The 16,006-nt window shown below is 50.8% G+C and overlaps 2 protein-coding genes across 8 annotated transcripts in view; both read left to right on the top strand.

Annotated features, from left to right (window-relative positions):
* Positions 1–4,603, top strand: part of CEP152 (centrosomal protein 152) — a 30,165-nt gene extending 25,562 nt beyond the window's left edge. For 4 of the 5 annotated variants that reach the window (XM_020790157.3, XM_020790156.3, XM_072981585.2 and 1 more), the window contains exons 23-28: positions 91–312; positions 884–974; positions 1,437–1,540; positions 1,774–1,930; positions 2,987–3,090; positions 3,315–4,603. In XM_020790157.3, the coding sequence (XP_020645816.3) occupies positions 91–312; positions 884–974; positions 1,437–1,540; positions 1,774–1,930; positions 2,987–3,090; positions 3,315–4,252 (1,616 nt within the window). In that variant the 3' untranslated portion in view covers positions 4,253–4,603. Of the gene's footprint in view, positions 1–90; positions 313–883; positions 975–1,436; positions 1,541–1,773; positions 1,955–2,986; positions 3,091–3,314 lie in introns of those variants that run through there. The other variant, XM_078381005.1, reaches the window with a different exon arrangement.
* Positions 4,604–13,449: 8,846 nt separating this feature from the next.
* The window catches only part of FBN1 (fibrillin 1), a 146,038-nt gene continuing 143,481 nt past the window's right edge, over positions 13,450–16,006 (top strand). For 2 of the 3 annotated variants that reach the window (XR_013538980.1, XM_072982080.2), the window contains exons 1-2: positions 13,450–13,534; positions 13,998–14,607. Coding sequence is in view for 2 of the 3 variants with exons in the window: in XM_072982080.2 (XP_072838181.2) it covers positions 14,303–14,607 (305 nt within the window). In the remaining variant the exon portion in view is untranslated. Of the gene's footprint in view, positions 13,535–13,928; positions 14,608–16,006 lie in introns of those variants that run through there. The other variant, XM_072982083.2, reaches the window with a different exon arrangement.

Below are 16,006 nucleotides of genomic sequence, written 5' to 3' on the forward strand. Positions count from 1 at the left end.
GTCCGTGGACTGGGCCTGGTCTGTGGCCTTGCCAGGACCGGGCCGCGGAGACAGATCTCGTGCTTTCTTTTTGTGTTCTTCTTTTCTTAGTCCCTTCCGTGGCCTCGAACGGTTTGTGCTGGCCGTCTGCAGATTCAAAGTGTAAGACGAGGGACCTGTTGTTCCAGGAAGGTGCGTGCTGCCAACATTGTCACCAGCAGCTTGAAAAAAAGGAAAAAGAATGCCAGGATTTGAAACGGAAACTGGACAAAGCTTGCCGGCATCTGCAGTCTGCAGTAAAGGAGCAAAAAGCAAAGTCTGAGCAAATTCAAGGTTGGTGAGCCTCGTTTTCTCATAGTCATGCTGTGAATGGGTTATTGCCCTTCCATTTGGTGGCCAACAAGGTGAAACTTGGCCACAAGGGAGCTTCCCGGACACCCCATCCCAAAGCCTCTTCCCCTTGTCAAGTGGTGCATTCAGGAAATTCTTTAGGGCTTTTAAAAGTTAAAGCTGCTGCTTTAGAGAGGTTCCAAAATGCACCAGCAGCCAGCGCTCTTGTTTCAAGACTGAGGGGGCACCGTCTGTCCACCTTCTGGGTCCAGTCACTTGCGGCCAAACTTTCCTAATAAAATTAGTGTCCATGGGTTTGTCCCCAAAACCAAATAAATAAAAATATAAAAATAAATAAATACTAAGTTTTTAAAATGGAATTGCCTATACTTTATTTTTCTGTTGGATTTAAAAACATTTTAATAGCAGTAGACAAGAAGCAAGTATCCAGCGTTTTGTGGAACTCTACCCATGGTGGTGTCTACAGATAGTACATGTTTTTTTAAAAAATTGAATAGGTTCCTTTATAAGCACCCAGTTAAATTAATGCTTTATTATGTTCTTTTCTGTTTAGAAAGTGGAAAAATTGAGGAGAGTTTAACAGAAGAAAACCCTTCAATTAACAATAAACTGGAAGATTTCAAATCAGCCAGCATTCCCCCAAGGTACCATATGCATTTTTGGTTTAAGTTTAATAAAACAGAATAAGAACACGGTGGAAGTATGTAATATTATTAACGAGGGGCAGAAAAAGCATAGGGATGAATTTTTGTTCCTCTTGCATAATACTAAAACCAGTGTCATCCAATGAACATAAATACAAGAGATAAAATAAGGTGCTTCTAAATGCAGTGGGTTGTTAAACTGTGGAACTCACTGCCACAAGATATACTGACAGCCACCAACTTGAACAGCTTTTTTTAAAAAAGGAACACAGTCACAGAAGGTAAAATAATTATCAGAGCCTGCAGTTCCAGGAGAGTCATGGATCTGAGCAGAGCTAGACTGGTCTTTGATCTGAGCGAGCAGGAGCTTTTCCTTTTATGAAGCGGAGAATAAGAGCAAGCTCTTTTGAAACAGTGCGAACTGCACTCCTCTTATGAGTTCTGTATTTTGTGCTCTATTAGATCATCGTCAGAAGGGTGCATTTCAAAACCATGTGCTTCCTGTGATGCAAAAGCTTTGGAAGAAATGCGTTCTCAGTACATTAAAGCCGTGGGGAAAATTAAGAGTGAGTGTCTTTTTTTAAAAAAAGTTCCTCGTTCTTCAGTAATGAATTCATCTGTTTGTGTGCTTAAAAGTGGCTCAAGCAAGACTGCCCGTAAAATTGATTCGCTATGATACTGGGTTTTTTCCCCTTGTCACTTTTGTAATATATATCCTGCCTTTACCTTTCTGGACGAATCGTGGTCTTATGTGTGTGCGCTGTGCTTTGCCGAATATTAACTGATACCCTGTTTGTAGGTGATATGCTTCGTTACATCCACGAAAGTAAAGAGCGAGCTGCAGAAATTATTAAAGCAGAAGTGTCAAGGGAACGTCAGGAGACCACCCGGAAGATGCGCAAATATTACCTTATTTGTCTTCAGCAGCTTCTGATGGATGATGGAAAGCCTGAAGGGTGAAGTATTTTCAATTATATTAGGTGAAAAGATACCACTGACCGCTGCCTTCTGCTTGCCTATCAACTGTGGGGTTTATTCACCAAAAGTTGGTTATTTGTTCTTGCAATAGTTATAGACACACTTCCCTATTAAGTGCTCACAGTCAAGCAAGACCCACAGACGCGCTGCCTTCCCCATGAGATACTTTGGCCACCTTCAGTATTCGTTTTCCTTTAGATAAAACAGGAACATATTATTAAACTAGACGTGTTTTTTTATTTTATTTTTACAAACGTTCCGATTATATTCTCAAAGTGGCTGTACAGGATGTACAGCACAGCAAAACAACGCCAACACAGCGTTAAGATAAGTTGCAGAGGAGAGAGAAGGTCTTGCAGGTCTTGACGGGCAGGAGGTAGCTGTACCGTGACGTCTCCAGGCACACCACCATTGAGGGCAGTGCTTTCTCCAAGTCAGTTTATAAACCGGATCTACTTTGTAGGCTTTCCTGCTCTGCCTGCTTTTGGCAAGGCTCCCTCCTTGCCCCCCTGCCCCACTTTTTTTTCTGAGGAAGAAATCACCCAGGCTGTGATCTGTTTGGATGAACTGTGTGGAGCCCAGCAGGAAAAAAGTTGTCGTGGAATCTGGCTGGGGTGGTGGTGGGGAAATTACTTCCTTGCTGGTTGTCCAAAACAAAACTTCCACCCTTGCTTTTCAGCTCGTCAACAAAGGGGAAACGGTAGCGAGTCCCCTAGCCAGAGATGGCGCAGCCACACAGTCCAGGAACAATCTCTCTCCTCAGACCCTCTGAAATGTAATCCTATCCTATAAGCATTTTATGCACAATTCTGCAGATTTCCTGAATGATGGGTGTTTAAGAAGTCAGTAAGCACTCTTTTGACTAGCAAAAACGTCCGTAAATCTATCTGGGCCCTTTGCTGAAGCTTGAACCTGCCTTGAAAGACTTAACTTCTGTTTCCAGAGGAGAAAAGCCGCTTCCATGAGCTACTGTAGAGCCACGTTTAGTCTAGAAAGGACTGGGCTTCTGAAGACTTTTCTTGGGTTTTCTACAGGGCTGAGAAGAAGATCATCTCTGCTGCCAGCAAAATAGCAACCATGGCTAAGATACTAGAGACTCCGGTCCGTAACGCATCCCACCCAAAAGCTTCCCAGTCAGGTATGGTTCCACGAAAACCATGTACAGCGACGCCTTTCGTAATGATGGCAGGTAGTGTTTTGCATCCTGGTATGCATAGAATTTCTGCCTTCTTCTGATGAGGGTTCAGGACATGTGAAGAATTCTGAGCCCCTTGAAGGAGGAGTATTGACAAGGTGGGCTTGTTCACAGTTACTTGCTTGACCTAATCTGATAATCCCTTTTTCCATTCCTCCTCCGTCTAGCCCAGTCACAAAACACCAAGCTGTTTGCTGAGGTGGAAGAACCTCAGAGGCATCATCCTAGGCAGATCCCCGCGGAAAGCCACGCTCGTGGCGAAAACCCGGCTGCCCACAGACGCATCCCGTGGAGCCTCCAGCAACAGCTGGATGCAGAAAACCCGCCGGCCGTTGCTTCCCGAACCCAGACCGATGGGAGAGCTTTGAAGCCGCCGGGTGGTTCTTCGGCTCCCTCTCTGCCCGTGACAGTGTTCACGGCGGACGGAAGTGCCAGCTGTGGTCTGCCTCCCCTCAGCGCACCCCAGAATCCTCCTCCGTGTCTTTCTCAAGCCAAGCTGCAGGACCTCCTCCCAAGCAGCTGTACAGGCGGCGGGGCTGATTCAGGGGCGGCTTGTAGCGGGTTTCAGCACCCAAGTGAAAAAACGGGATTGAGAGAACCGGATGGCGTCCAGGCTGTAAAACATCGAACGGCAACCTTTGAGAAGAGTCAAGGCCAAGAAACTGTGGAAACTCCCGTAAGGGATTCTGGAGCCTCTTTGGACTGGACTTTGCTGAGGGATGCGCCTCTGCACCCTTTTCAGAAAGTGCATTCTGGAGCGCAGGCAGGACCCTGCGAACAGTTTTACACAGCCAGTCACTTTCTTCCGGCCAAGGACGATGCTTCTGTGTTTTGTTGGCGACCGGGTGGTCCCCAGGACACGTCGCCTGTAACCAGGAGGCAGGACCCGCCTTGTCAGGAGAGCCATTCGGCCGTGAACCCCTCTCGCGTGCCCTGTTCGAACCCGGACAATCTAAGCCCTTCTGACGCCCCTCGTAGCGGGGCCATGTTCTGTTCCACGGCCGGGAAAAGCTGCCACCCGCTGCATTCAAGGAAGCAGATGCGGGACGTGGCGGCTTTCCATCAGGACAGTGGCTTTGACAGCCCGCAGATCAACTTTGATTGAACCCTAGGGTTCTGTGCGCGGTGCTCCGTGAGAGAGAGGCTGAAATACATTGAAATGAAAGCTGTGAAGGAAGCGGGTCGTGACTGTTCTTGTGAGTGGTTTCATTTTTTAAAAACACTTCCCTATTTGACTGTTACATGAGCAGACCTGTCATAAACTCCTATGTCGGTTTGTTCTTCTGTCGCCTGACCTCCACTTTTCTATTGATTGCCTTTTTTATACGTGTGTGCGCGTGTTGAGTGTGTGTGTCGTGTGTCAGCTGATCTGTTTTGATACCTCAAAATTAGTGTGCAGGCAAGTGCAAACTTTTTTTATATTTATAAAGAAATAAATCTGATACTTTGTAGTCTATGTGTACAGTTGTCCCTACCATTTTCTTCGAAGTTTGGGGGAGTCTTACTTGGTTGAGGACAGCTGAGAAGCCCGATTGAAGCATTTGCCGTTAAAAACCTCTGGACCGATCTTGGTTTTATTCCACAAAAGCTGCAGCAGAAATCGGGCGCGTGCCCAGTTAGCACAAGTAGGTATGCCTTTTCTCATTTTAAAAAATCCTGTATGATTAGTGTAAGAGAAAACAAACTTGCATAGCACGGTAAAACTGTCATTATCTAACTGACTTTATTTTTATTTTTTTAAAAAGCACTGAAGATAATGCTTTAATACTCTGGCTTTGCCTATGATTTCACTTGTGCAAGCACAGTTTATTCAGATTAAGTGAAATTTGAGGTGTGAAAAAGCACCAGGGACTTGATGGTTCTATACTTCCCTCTACTGGGTTCCTGTTTCACATCATTCCGGACGTAAGACAATTGAAGCGAGTGATCGCACTTTTTAAAAGAAGCCTGAACCATCCCTGTAGCATCTCGCACGTCTGAAACTGCCCTTCCCGGAACTACCTTGGAGAGGTGGGATCTTTTTGGACAAGTTTACAGAAGGAAGCAGGTGTCATTCTTTAGACATTAATTATTTCCATACTTCCTTTCAAAGTGCAGTCTTGAGGGTAGTTGAAAGTATAACATAATAAAAACATCAGTGAAATAAAACAGAAGAAGCATTTCATCCCGAAACCAAAACAATAGCACTATTGAAACTACAGTTTGCAAAACGTTATCTTCAGTGTCAGTATTTAATTTTGAATGGACTGAAATATTTAGGTGTTCTTTATAGTCATTTTTAAAAAAACAGAGGAAAAGAGCAAGGTGAAAGAGACACGTTGATATGGTTCTGAGGGACTAACAACTTATCTTACAGAATGACTCTCAGAGAGCCCTTTGTTAGATACCGAGGTGGCATTGGTGGAAGCCCTTAAATCCCAACCAAAGGGAAGCCCCTCAAGTTCTCAAAGGCAGGGCAGTAAAGACACGGCTGTGATGGAGGACTTTTCCTAAAAGGCACAAAAACTAATCCACGATGCCTGCAATTTTGACCACAGGGAAAGGCCTAACAAGGATTTTTCCGGCCTCTAGTGGAAGAAGGAAGGAGATGCCGAAGAGTGAGCATGACGGGAGAGATGCTCTGATCGCACAAGGTCTTCCAGTGCTTTGCCCCTCTTTGCACAAGCCAGAAAAGCTCCCGTTAGGAAAGAGTTTCCCCAGTAGCGCAGGTATGCATGACCGAACGTACAGGTGAGATACCTTTCCCTCCGTGGGATCTCCTGGGCAGAATGTTCCTACTGTGTTAAGCAGCCCTATAAACGTACCGCTCGAACTTTGTAACAAATCCTGTGCATAATTTATATCCCGGACATCACTTTCCTGTGGCTGGAAACTTCATGAAAAGTCTTTGCTCGGTCAGTGGAGTTAAAATGGCTTGATGGGACCGTGGGGTGGGGGTGGGGGTGGGATTGGAGGGGCTACAAAAGGGAAGGTGTCATTTTGAGGGGAGGGCTAAGCATCTCCCACGACCTACCGACCTGTTTCTTTTCTGGAAATCCACTTCTTCCCAGCTCCCATCTTGTGTCCTTGTCAAACCCAGGATTCATATGGACGTGTCCCTCTTTCCTCAAGATGTCAGTTTAAAACATTAAAAGGTGGTTCTAGTCCTTTATAATGTTTGTAACGGATGGGGAGGGGGATTAAGTGTTTAGAGAAGGGATGGCGACCCGCGTTGGGTGGGAGCTACTTCGCCACTGGAACCTTGCTCTTGCCCTCTTTCTTCGACGGGGCCACTTGCAAGCCGTGCACGCCAAGCGGCTGCACACAAGGCACAACGTTGGTGTGGCTGCTGGGCGAGAAAACCTGCTTTTCCCGACACCCTGTTGAAGTTCTGCAGGAGTTCATGGCTGCCCCGGGGCAAAGGCCGCTCAGAGCCCAAGGGGTGGGGGTGGGGGGGTTCAGGCGTCTCCAAAGTGGTCGTCAGCACGAGGGCGACCGGGGAACGGATCGAAAACACATTGTTTTTCACATCTGTGCCTTGCCTGGAACAGGAGCATCCGCGTTTCAGGGAAGGTTCCCCAAACGGGATGGGATGAGATGGACGTGAAAGGAAGCTGTTCCCAGAGCCCGACAGGGTTTGCCGTCATCTCTCTCCCCCCCCGCCCGCCTTCCACCCCCTTGCCTAGGATCCGAGATGCTCCCTCAGCTCCATCAGTGGGACACTCCCGTCAAGCCGAAACATCTCATTAGCAAGGGACTGATTGGGTTAGAGGAGAGAGACCTCAACGCCTATTCCCATCACTGACATATGCTGTTTGGAGGAATGTCAGCCTTCCTTCTGCAGCTGCTGCTCCTCAGGTCAACAACCGGGGGGGGGGGGTTGGGGTTGGGTTGGGTTGCAGGGGCAGAGCAGAAGGAACTCCTCGCTCTGAGAGCTCCAAATTGGCTGACCTACATTTTTATTTGTACTGTAACAACACCCTTTTGGAAAGAAAGGGGAGGGGGGGCGAAAAAGGGAGAGAGGGAGAAAAAGGAGGAGGATTCTGGATGGTTTAGCCCACCATCGAATCCAGCAACAACCCATTTTATCCGGAGCAATGGGCATCCGACCCTGAGATGGCCACTCAGGGTCAGGCGGGTGGGTGTCCGTGCGTATCTGCCTGCAACGTTTCAATGACTGGTTAAAATTCAGGTTCAAATTTTTCCAAAACAGGTTTTTTGAGCTTGTAGTGGTGATTTAGAACCACTAAGCAGAATTCTCCAGCTTGTACGAAATGATACTGTTCCAGCCTTAGAGATAAACATTGGAAGGAGAAGCAGAGATTCATCCGTTGTCTTGGGAAGAGGGAAAAGTGGGAATATGTCTGGAAGCCGCCTAGAGTGGTCATTTTGAACAGATAGGTGGGGTAATAATAAGAATAGGAATAAGAATAATAAATCACACAGAATATGTCAGTTGCAGGAAACCCAAGAGAGAGGGAGTCCTGCAGGTACTCTGAAACTCGTGCGTGCATGATGATAGCCTTCCCTAATCTGGTGGCTTTCAGATGCTTGGAACGACCTCCTCCCTCGGCTAGCATGGCCCTGGGTTGAAGAATGATGGGAACGGCAGTCAATGTTCCATGGAGGACCCTGGGTTTGGGGAAGCTGTGTCGTCCCTTTGTGATCAATCCCTCAGTCTCTAACAGTAACTCTGCAAGGCTTTTTACCTTTTGCTCCACAGGCTAACCTCCCCCCCAAAAAACACTTAAAAACAATGGTATTCAAACTGCTGTGTATGGCATAGAAGTTGCTTAAACTTAAAATCAAGCTATGGAGAGGTTTTGAAATGGAGCAGGGGCGCTAAAGGAAGAATCTAAAATGTTCTCAGCTGGACTCAGTGGAGACCGACAGCAGATGACAGGAAGCTGCCTCCTGTCAGGTGAGACTGTTGATCATGGTGGCTCAGCAAAGTCTACCCGACTTTCTTTGTTGTGTTTTTGTGCTCCGTTTCCTCCTGGTGATGGGAATTGGCCAGGTTTTCCCAGGTCTGAGGCAGGGTTTCCTCCCCTCCGGCCCTGAGAGATGCAAGGGACTGGAACTTAAGAGAATTTGTTTTTAAACACTCCTGAGGTAAATACCAAGGCTTAACGCTGGAAGGTTGCCTTTCCTGAACTGGTCTGTTCTTTTCAAATAAAATATAATCTATATAACTCTCCGCTTACTACCTCTTTTCACGAATCCTTCAAGTAGGCCTTGGAGAGAAAGGATTTGGTGAGCTTTTCTCTTCTTTCTAGGTAATTTTGTGGCATATTTCTAGGGGATTTTTTTTTGTGTGACAAAAGGAATTCGGGTCCAGACGTGAGGGAGGCACCAGGGTTTAAACAATGGACATTTTAATATTCCCTCCCAGTATATAAACCAGTGACCCTTGGTGTTTTTTTTAAAAAGGCACACAAAAGGAATTGATGAGGTGCTGCATAGTTCACTGTATTAATTGATGGGCAGTCTACATGGCCTGTAACATTACCTCATATATTGTAATCCACATTGCAGCAAAACCCATGCGAGGAACCAACTAAATACATCATCAGTGATGTCCCACTGGACATTAACAAAGTAATGAGACTCTAATTGACTTCTTATGTGGGCTGGATAAGTCTTCTAGCAGCTGAAGAAAGGTTCTGGCTCCGTTGTGAGAAATATAAGCTGAAATGAATATAAACTGGCTTCTAAAGGACACCACCACCTCCAGCTGCCCTCCTCTTAGGCTGCGAGGCTGTGCGCACTGACACGGGAGTGAGTGGTGTGGAAAGCAGGAGACTGACTGCTGAGCAGAATCATATACAGTAAAAATATGCTGTAAATCTAATCTGCTAGTGTATTGGTTTATCTCCCTTTCTTCCACCCTTCCCCGATGCATTTTCTAGCAACCCTACTCAACATCTCTCTCTCCTCCAATGCTAAAGGTTAATACCTTTTGTTTAACATTTGTGAAGTTTCCCTTCATTTAAGCGTTCACATTCTCACCCAAAAAGGTCACGGTTTCTCCCCGTGTGATTGCTTTGTGTTTCAGTCGCTTTCCAACAATGGCTGCCTCCAATTTTTAAGAGTTAGGATGTCGCCTTCATCTGCCGGTCCTTCCAGGCCGACTTTGCCCACCTTGACCGGCAGCAATGCATCATGCAGGATACCAGGGACTGAAATTAGGGCCTTCCCACTGGATGCGTGCTGTACCGCTGAGCTTCGGGTGCCTCTTGACACTGGATGCTGCCTTCTAGCGAATCAGACCCTTTCCATTCTTTCCTAGCATTAAACAGAGTCGATGGTCTCCCATCCAAATTCTAACAATGCCTTACTTTCTTTAAAAGTATAGACTAATGGAGCTGGAAGGGGCCCCGAAGGTCATCCAGTCCAACCCCCTGCTCAAGGCAGGAATCCAAATCCAAGCAGATCTGGCAGAGGGTGGTCCAGTTTTCTCTTGACTGCCTCCAGCATCAGAGCCCTCACCACCTCCTGATGCCATGGGTTCCATTGTCGTGCCGCTCTAACAGTGAAGGAGTTTTTCCTGATATTCAGCCTAAATCTGGCTTCTTGTGGCTTGCACCCATTGTTATGTGGCCATTATTAGCTTCCAGAGTCTAGTGAGATCTGATGCATTAAGGTAACAAGGTGGATTCATAACCGTGTTCACAGAAAGATAAATATTGGTTTATTCCTTAATGCAGTATTAAATGGCTCCAAGTGGCACCTTGCAGTGAGTGCCCTGAGGCAGAAGAATTGAATCTGTTTGCAAGTGGTCGAGTCATTATGGAAGTCACTTGCCAGCAAAAGGACTCAGGACATATCTACGCTTGTCTCGTCCTTGCCTTCAGAGCGGTGTGAGTCAAGACGGGGCGGGCTCACTCAGGCATACCTTCATTCCTTCTCTTTGACTCTTCAACGTTTCGGTGACTTGATTCCCATCTCCATGGCAGAGCCCTGTATTTGAGCTGACACCGGGTAAAAAGTCCTTAGCAGCCGATACCTCTTGTCGTGGATGAGTGGCAGCAAGCCTTGGCATGGAAACGCATGGGAGGCAGAAGGAGGGGAGGCAGAATACCCACGGGCATTTAGAGAGAGGGAGAAGGAGAGAGGGAGATCTACCCACTGCAAAAAAATACTGGCCACCAGCAAAGAAACAGGGATTCACAGGATCCACTGAAGGAAAATGTTTTTTCCTGCAACTGCTATTTGCATAATTATGTTCTAAGCCACCCAGAGAGCACTTTAGCTCTGGAAAAGCGATGGAGAAGTCTGGAACATCAACCATGTTTTTCATCTTGTGAAACCCACAGAAATACGGAACGAGGGATGGAATGAATTCATTACAGGCATAAATATCCATTCATTTCCTTGACAAATCTATATGTTGAAATAACATCCATGGAAAGATGTCCCGGCATGAGTATGCAGAATGTACTGCATCACATTTCTCTTGAGGGTTAAAAGCAAACTGTCCCATTGGGGGAAGTCCTTTTGTATCTGTGACTACTCTGTGGAACGGGTAAAGTTCCTTCATTTGGCTGGAAGCTGTGAAAAGAAACTGAGGCACTCTGAGGAAGAGAGAGTAAGGTTGGAGAGGGAGAAAGGGGCATGGCAGACGGTCAGGCTGCGGCAATCCCTGGCCAAAATCTGCTTGCACCGTCGCCACCCAAAGGAAGGCGAACAAACTTCCAGATTTTCAAAACCTGGGACTTTGCCAGCCTTGCTATTATTTTGGCACCCAGGTGAAACCTGGCCATCCTCCTAAAGCATGTGACAGGCAGACTTTCAAGGCAAACCCTGGATTGGTTTTGTCGACATTGCTAAATTGTTCCAAAGTGTTTTCAAGCATTTGGATTGTTTTGAGTGACTTTTATTGATTCATAGTCGTTGTGTTGAGACCAGTTGATACAGAGCGGGTAAGAAATAAACAAAATGGAGTGTGCCTCTCTTATTTTTTAAAAACTTTCTTCATGGCTCTGATCCATCTCATGGCCTGCCCCTTTCTCCTAAGCGGTTGCTTGTACACTTGGTGGTTTAAAAGAAAATGTCTGAGAGCTGCATAGAACAGAGATAAAGTGTCCCCAGAATGTCTCAGTTCACTTTTATTTGGTTCTTTCATCACTGGGATTAAGTATAGGACTATTTTACTTGTGTACAGTAGGACTGCGGTATCTGTGGTGTGGGTCAGTTTCAAGCACACACACCCCGCGAATGCTGAAAACACACGGAAGTATCGAACGCTCTACACAGCTGTCAGGAAGGAGGGATGTATTTTTCCAGCACCAACACACAATTGTGAGCTATCTCTATTACAAGGCCAACATAGGAAGTCGAGACCCATTGGGTTCTACAAAAGGCCCCTCTCTCCCCATGGAAAGAAGCTCTGGAATCAAGACTGCATTTATGGATTCTCCTAGGAAGCCTGGCTCTGGGAAAGGGCACAAAGGCAATCTGCACGTCATAATTTCCACCTCCTCTTTACTGGACCGACAATCCTTGGAGCTGCATGTCAGAAAATGGGAGTCATTTTGCAGGATCGGATTCATGTCCTCCCTCCCTGGAGCAAAAGTCCCTCTCGGTTCCCTACTTCCTGGCACTGCAGTCAGTGCTGGTAATGATAGTGGCGATTGCCCTTTAGGTCCTCCCAAGTCTGGTTGAGAAAGAACGTTGTCTTAACTGGGGTGAGTGTCCATGCCGGTGTTTCCCTCAAAGTGGACCGAGGAGGGTTGCTCTCGAGTGGAATCGGGCCAAACCTGTGGCCTTCTTGCAGATTCTAAAAACGGTGGTCAGCAAGGCTGGAGGCCCTGTCTTTGCACCAGCTCATCTTCACCGTTTATGGGTTAATGTGTTGACCGTAGGATAGAGGTATGCAGACCCCACCACCCTCCGGTGAAGGCCAAGGTTCTGGCATTTTGGACGGCTGCAAAAATGCAACCTTGATTTTCTCCTCCCTCCGCCTTCGAAGTAATAGTTGGCTCTGTTCTCTTGGGCGCTTCCTGGTCCCAATGAATCTAAATAACTGGGAATGTAGCCATCGGCTGCGGAGGCTTGAAGACAAGACGGAGCTTTATGACACGGTTACCCCAGGGGACAGAATTTAACAGATGCCTAGGCCCTTCAGTCAGGGTGGGATGCCATACATTGTTGCTGTATGAAACATTTCCACGAAAAAGCTAAATTGATTTTACGTGATTTACAGTCCTCTGACCTGATCAGGGTTTTGCAATCTCCGAAAGCAAAGTTTATTTAGTTGGCCTGTTGCTGATCGGAAGTAGAGAGCACAGAGAAGGCAGGATGCTTGCAAGGAAGCTGGTGATGCCCGGTCCTCCTGCCCTGTTGATGCTGGGAAGGGCCCCGAGTGCCCTTTGCCGGGTTCAAAAAAGGGGGCAAACAAAAGTCTTGTGTTTAAGCATCTTGTCTGTCCAACTAGGGGGGGCTTCCGAGCCCAACGGTGTGATCCTGAGCCTGTCAGGTGGGCTTGGAGCAGGGCCTCCAGGAACCTGCAATTCCCAACGCCTGGCTGTGAAGCGGGCACAAGGCCACCAGAGTCCACCCACCCACGCTGGCCTACCTCTCAAGGGTGTTGTGCAGATCAAAGTTGGTGTGTGCGAGCGTGTGTGTCCGGACTCGGGTCACCTTCTGAGTTGTGCAGCCAGGAGCTGGGAAGAGGAGGCTCATGGAAGCCCTTGGACGACCTCCTCCTCCTCCCCTCCCGCCCCTCAGGAGAAGAAGGTTGGGGGGGGTCAGGGGCGCCCCGGGCAGGGCGGGGGGGGGGAATGCTGCGTCCCCTCCTTTGCCCGGTGGGAGGCCCGCCAAGGAGGCAGGGATGCTCCGATGGGCTCCGGGGGAGGGGGGGAGGAGAGGCGAGGCAGGGGCGACCCCTCCCGACCCCAGCAAGCCGGTCCCTGAGGACGGCGAGAGAGAAAGGCCGCCCGCCCGGGGAGGGGGCCCGGAAGGAAGGGGCGGCCGGGGGGGGTGTCGGGTAGCGCCGGAGCCTCTCCCGTGCCTGGGTTGGGGGGACCCCCGCAAAAATAAGGAGGAGGGGGCGGTGGGCGCCCCCGAGCGCGCACAAAGCCTCCCGCCGGGGACTTTCTCGGTGCTGCTGCTGCCGCCCCCCCCCGAGCGCGCCCCCCCTCCCTTGCAGGGCCGCCGCCGCCTCCTCCTCCTCCTCCTCAATTTTGGCTTGAATTCGGGTCCTTCTCCGCTTCCTCTCGCGAGAAAAGGGAGGCGATACTTGGAGAAGGTGGGAGAAGGAGAAGGAGTCGCCGGGGCGGGGGGGGGGTGCGCGGGGGGGCGTCTATCGGGGGGGAGGGGGGAGAGGAGAGAGGGAGGGGCAGCCCCGGCGAGGGGAGGGGAGGCGGCGGCGGCCAAGGGACCAGGAGGAGCCTCTCCCCGAGCTGAAGTGAGCGAGGGGGGCTTCGCGGTGGGCGCCGCCTGCCTTCGCCTCACGGGGGGGAGCCTGACAGGCGCTGAGCGGGGGGGGGGGAAAGGCGGCCGAGCCCCGCCGAGGGGACCGGCGCGAGACTGAGGCGGGCGGCCGGGCGGGTCACTGTCCGTCGGTCTCTGAGGGGGTGGGAGGCAGAGAGAGCGTGAGGGAGGGAGAAGAGGGAGGGAGGGAGCCCCTGCGCCCTCTTTCTGAGGGAAAGGACGGGAAAGGGAGGGAGGGAAGGAGGGGGGGCCGAGAGAGAGAGAGACGCCTGAGGGGAGGAGGATGCGCCCGGCCGTCTAACGGTCCCTCCGCTCTCTCTCTTCCCCGCTCACGCCCCCCTTCCCTCCCTTCCTCCCTCCCTCCCTCTCGCCCGGCCCTCCTCCTCCTCCGGCCCTCCTCCTTCCTCCTCCTCCTCCTCCTCTTTTCTCTCGTGCAGCTCCTGCGCCGAAGGACAGCCCGCGGCGCCCCGGAGGAAGAGGAGGCAGCACCGCCACAGCCAGCGCCGCCGCCGCCTCCGCCGCCTCCACCAGCAGCAGCCCCTTCTCTGCCTCCTCAGCCTCCTCCTCAGCCTCCTTCCCGCCGGGCTTGCAGCAAGGCGCGGGCGCGCTCCGAGGGCAGCCCGGGGCGCGAGTGGAGGGCCAGCCCGCCGCCAGGAGAGCCGGAGCCCCCGCTTGCCCGCCGGCAACCCAAGCACCCCCCCCAGCCACCACCCCCCATCTCCGGGCCCGCGGAGCACCAAGGATGCGGCCGCCCCCGTGGCAGCCGCCGCCGCCGCCGCCGCGCTCGGCCCTGGCCCTGGCCGCCTTGCTCATGATGATGCTCTTCCTCGCCGCCGCCAACGCCGCCGCCTCCTCCTCGCCTTCGTCCGCCGGCGAAGGGGGGCCCGAAGGCAGCCCGGGAGGGGACGCCGCCAACCCCAACCCCAACAACGCCGCCGCCGCCGTGGTGGTGGCCGCCGCGGCCCCCAAGGAGCCCACCGGCCGGGCCAGCCGGGCCAAGAGGCGAGGGCAAGCGGGGGGCACCGCCGGGCACGACGCGCTCAAAGGGTAAGGATGGAGGGGCGAGGGAGGGAGGGAGGGAGGGATTGGAGAAGGGGACCAGCCAGACGGGAGAAGGGCAGGGCAGGGCAGGGCAGCGGCTCACTCAGGGACCCTTGGGAGGCCAGGCGCCCCCAGAGACCGCCCCCCCCCGGAGAGCTGCGAGGACCAGGCTGTCCCCCCTCCCTCCCTCTCTCCCTCCAGCCCACCGCAGCTTGCTCAGCCCCCCACCTGCCACCCAAGATCGCCCCCCCCCGTGGGACGGCCAGCCCACCTGCACCAGAGGAGTCCAACAGAGCACCTGCTGGTGAGGTCAAGGGGGAGGAGGGAAGCGCCGGGCAGTGGGTGGCCTCAGCCTCTCCACAGCCTCTGTGGCCCTATAAAAGTGGCACCCTTGTGTTTAGGACCAGCAGGGAGCTTGGAGGGGGAGCTTCCAGTAGCCTGGCAGGCATCAGGTCTCAGACTACTTTGTCTTCCACTGTACAGTGTTATGGGCAGACCTTGGATGATTCCAGGTCAAGTCCGTTAAGGAAACCTCCAGTTTTGGGGGCCTGGGAATGATCCCAGAAGCCACGTTGGTTGATTGGTTGATAAGGCTTGGGTAGGGTTGTGAACGTTCCTGGTTCCCCCTCTTCCCTTTCGGCATCAAGATCACTTACAAAAACCAGCTGCGGATGATCAACTTCTTACCAGCAACATTGGCCTGGCGCATCATATTTGGTTGACTTTTCCTCTGGAGACATGCCACGTTCCTGTGCCCAAAATGTAAAGTTGCAGTCCTGCACAGACCTTCTTGGGAATAATCCTGTTTCATCTCAATGGGGCTTTCTCTTGAGTAGACACAGATAGGGTTCTGCTGCTTGTGGTTTCGATACCTTGCAGGTTTGTGGGACAGTGGTCGTTCTTAGCATCTCCTGGCTGTATCATCGCCCTGTGTTTGCAGGATAGATCCAGTGCATTGGTTTCCGAGGGTTTCTTTTCAGCACCACAAGAGGGAAGAGTGTTCCTGTAGAGTGACCACAGGCGCTAATTGCTACTTTTTATGCAAATTAGACAAGCAGACTCAAGGCACAGCTGGTGATGGCTGTGTCCTGAACTGGCCTTGTAGTGGTGTTTTTTTTTTTTTAAAGGAAAGAACTGTGTGTGGTACATAGAAAGGGGGAAGATGTTCAACATGTGGGTTCCCGGTATTTGTACTAAAAGGCAGAGAGGATCTGGGTAGGCAAGGAGGTGGATGACACGGGATGCTCCAGATTGATTAGAACAAGGGGAAACTGGAGTTTGCAACTTAGCCATATTGTGGCTGATTTGGAAGTGCCTGTGTGTCTTTTCTCTGTGCACAATGCTGACAAAGCACAGAAGGTAGCCACTGTTGTGTGTTGAACGTTGGTTCCAACTTTCTTGGAGT

This window comes from Pogona vitticeps, chromosome 12 (assembly GCF_051106095.1).
Source record: "Pogona vitticeps strain Pit_001003342236 chromosome 12, PviZW2.1, whole genome shotgun sequence".
NCBI lineage: Eukaryota > Metazoa > Chordata > Lepidosauria > Squamata > Agamidae > Pogona > Pogona vitticeps.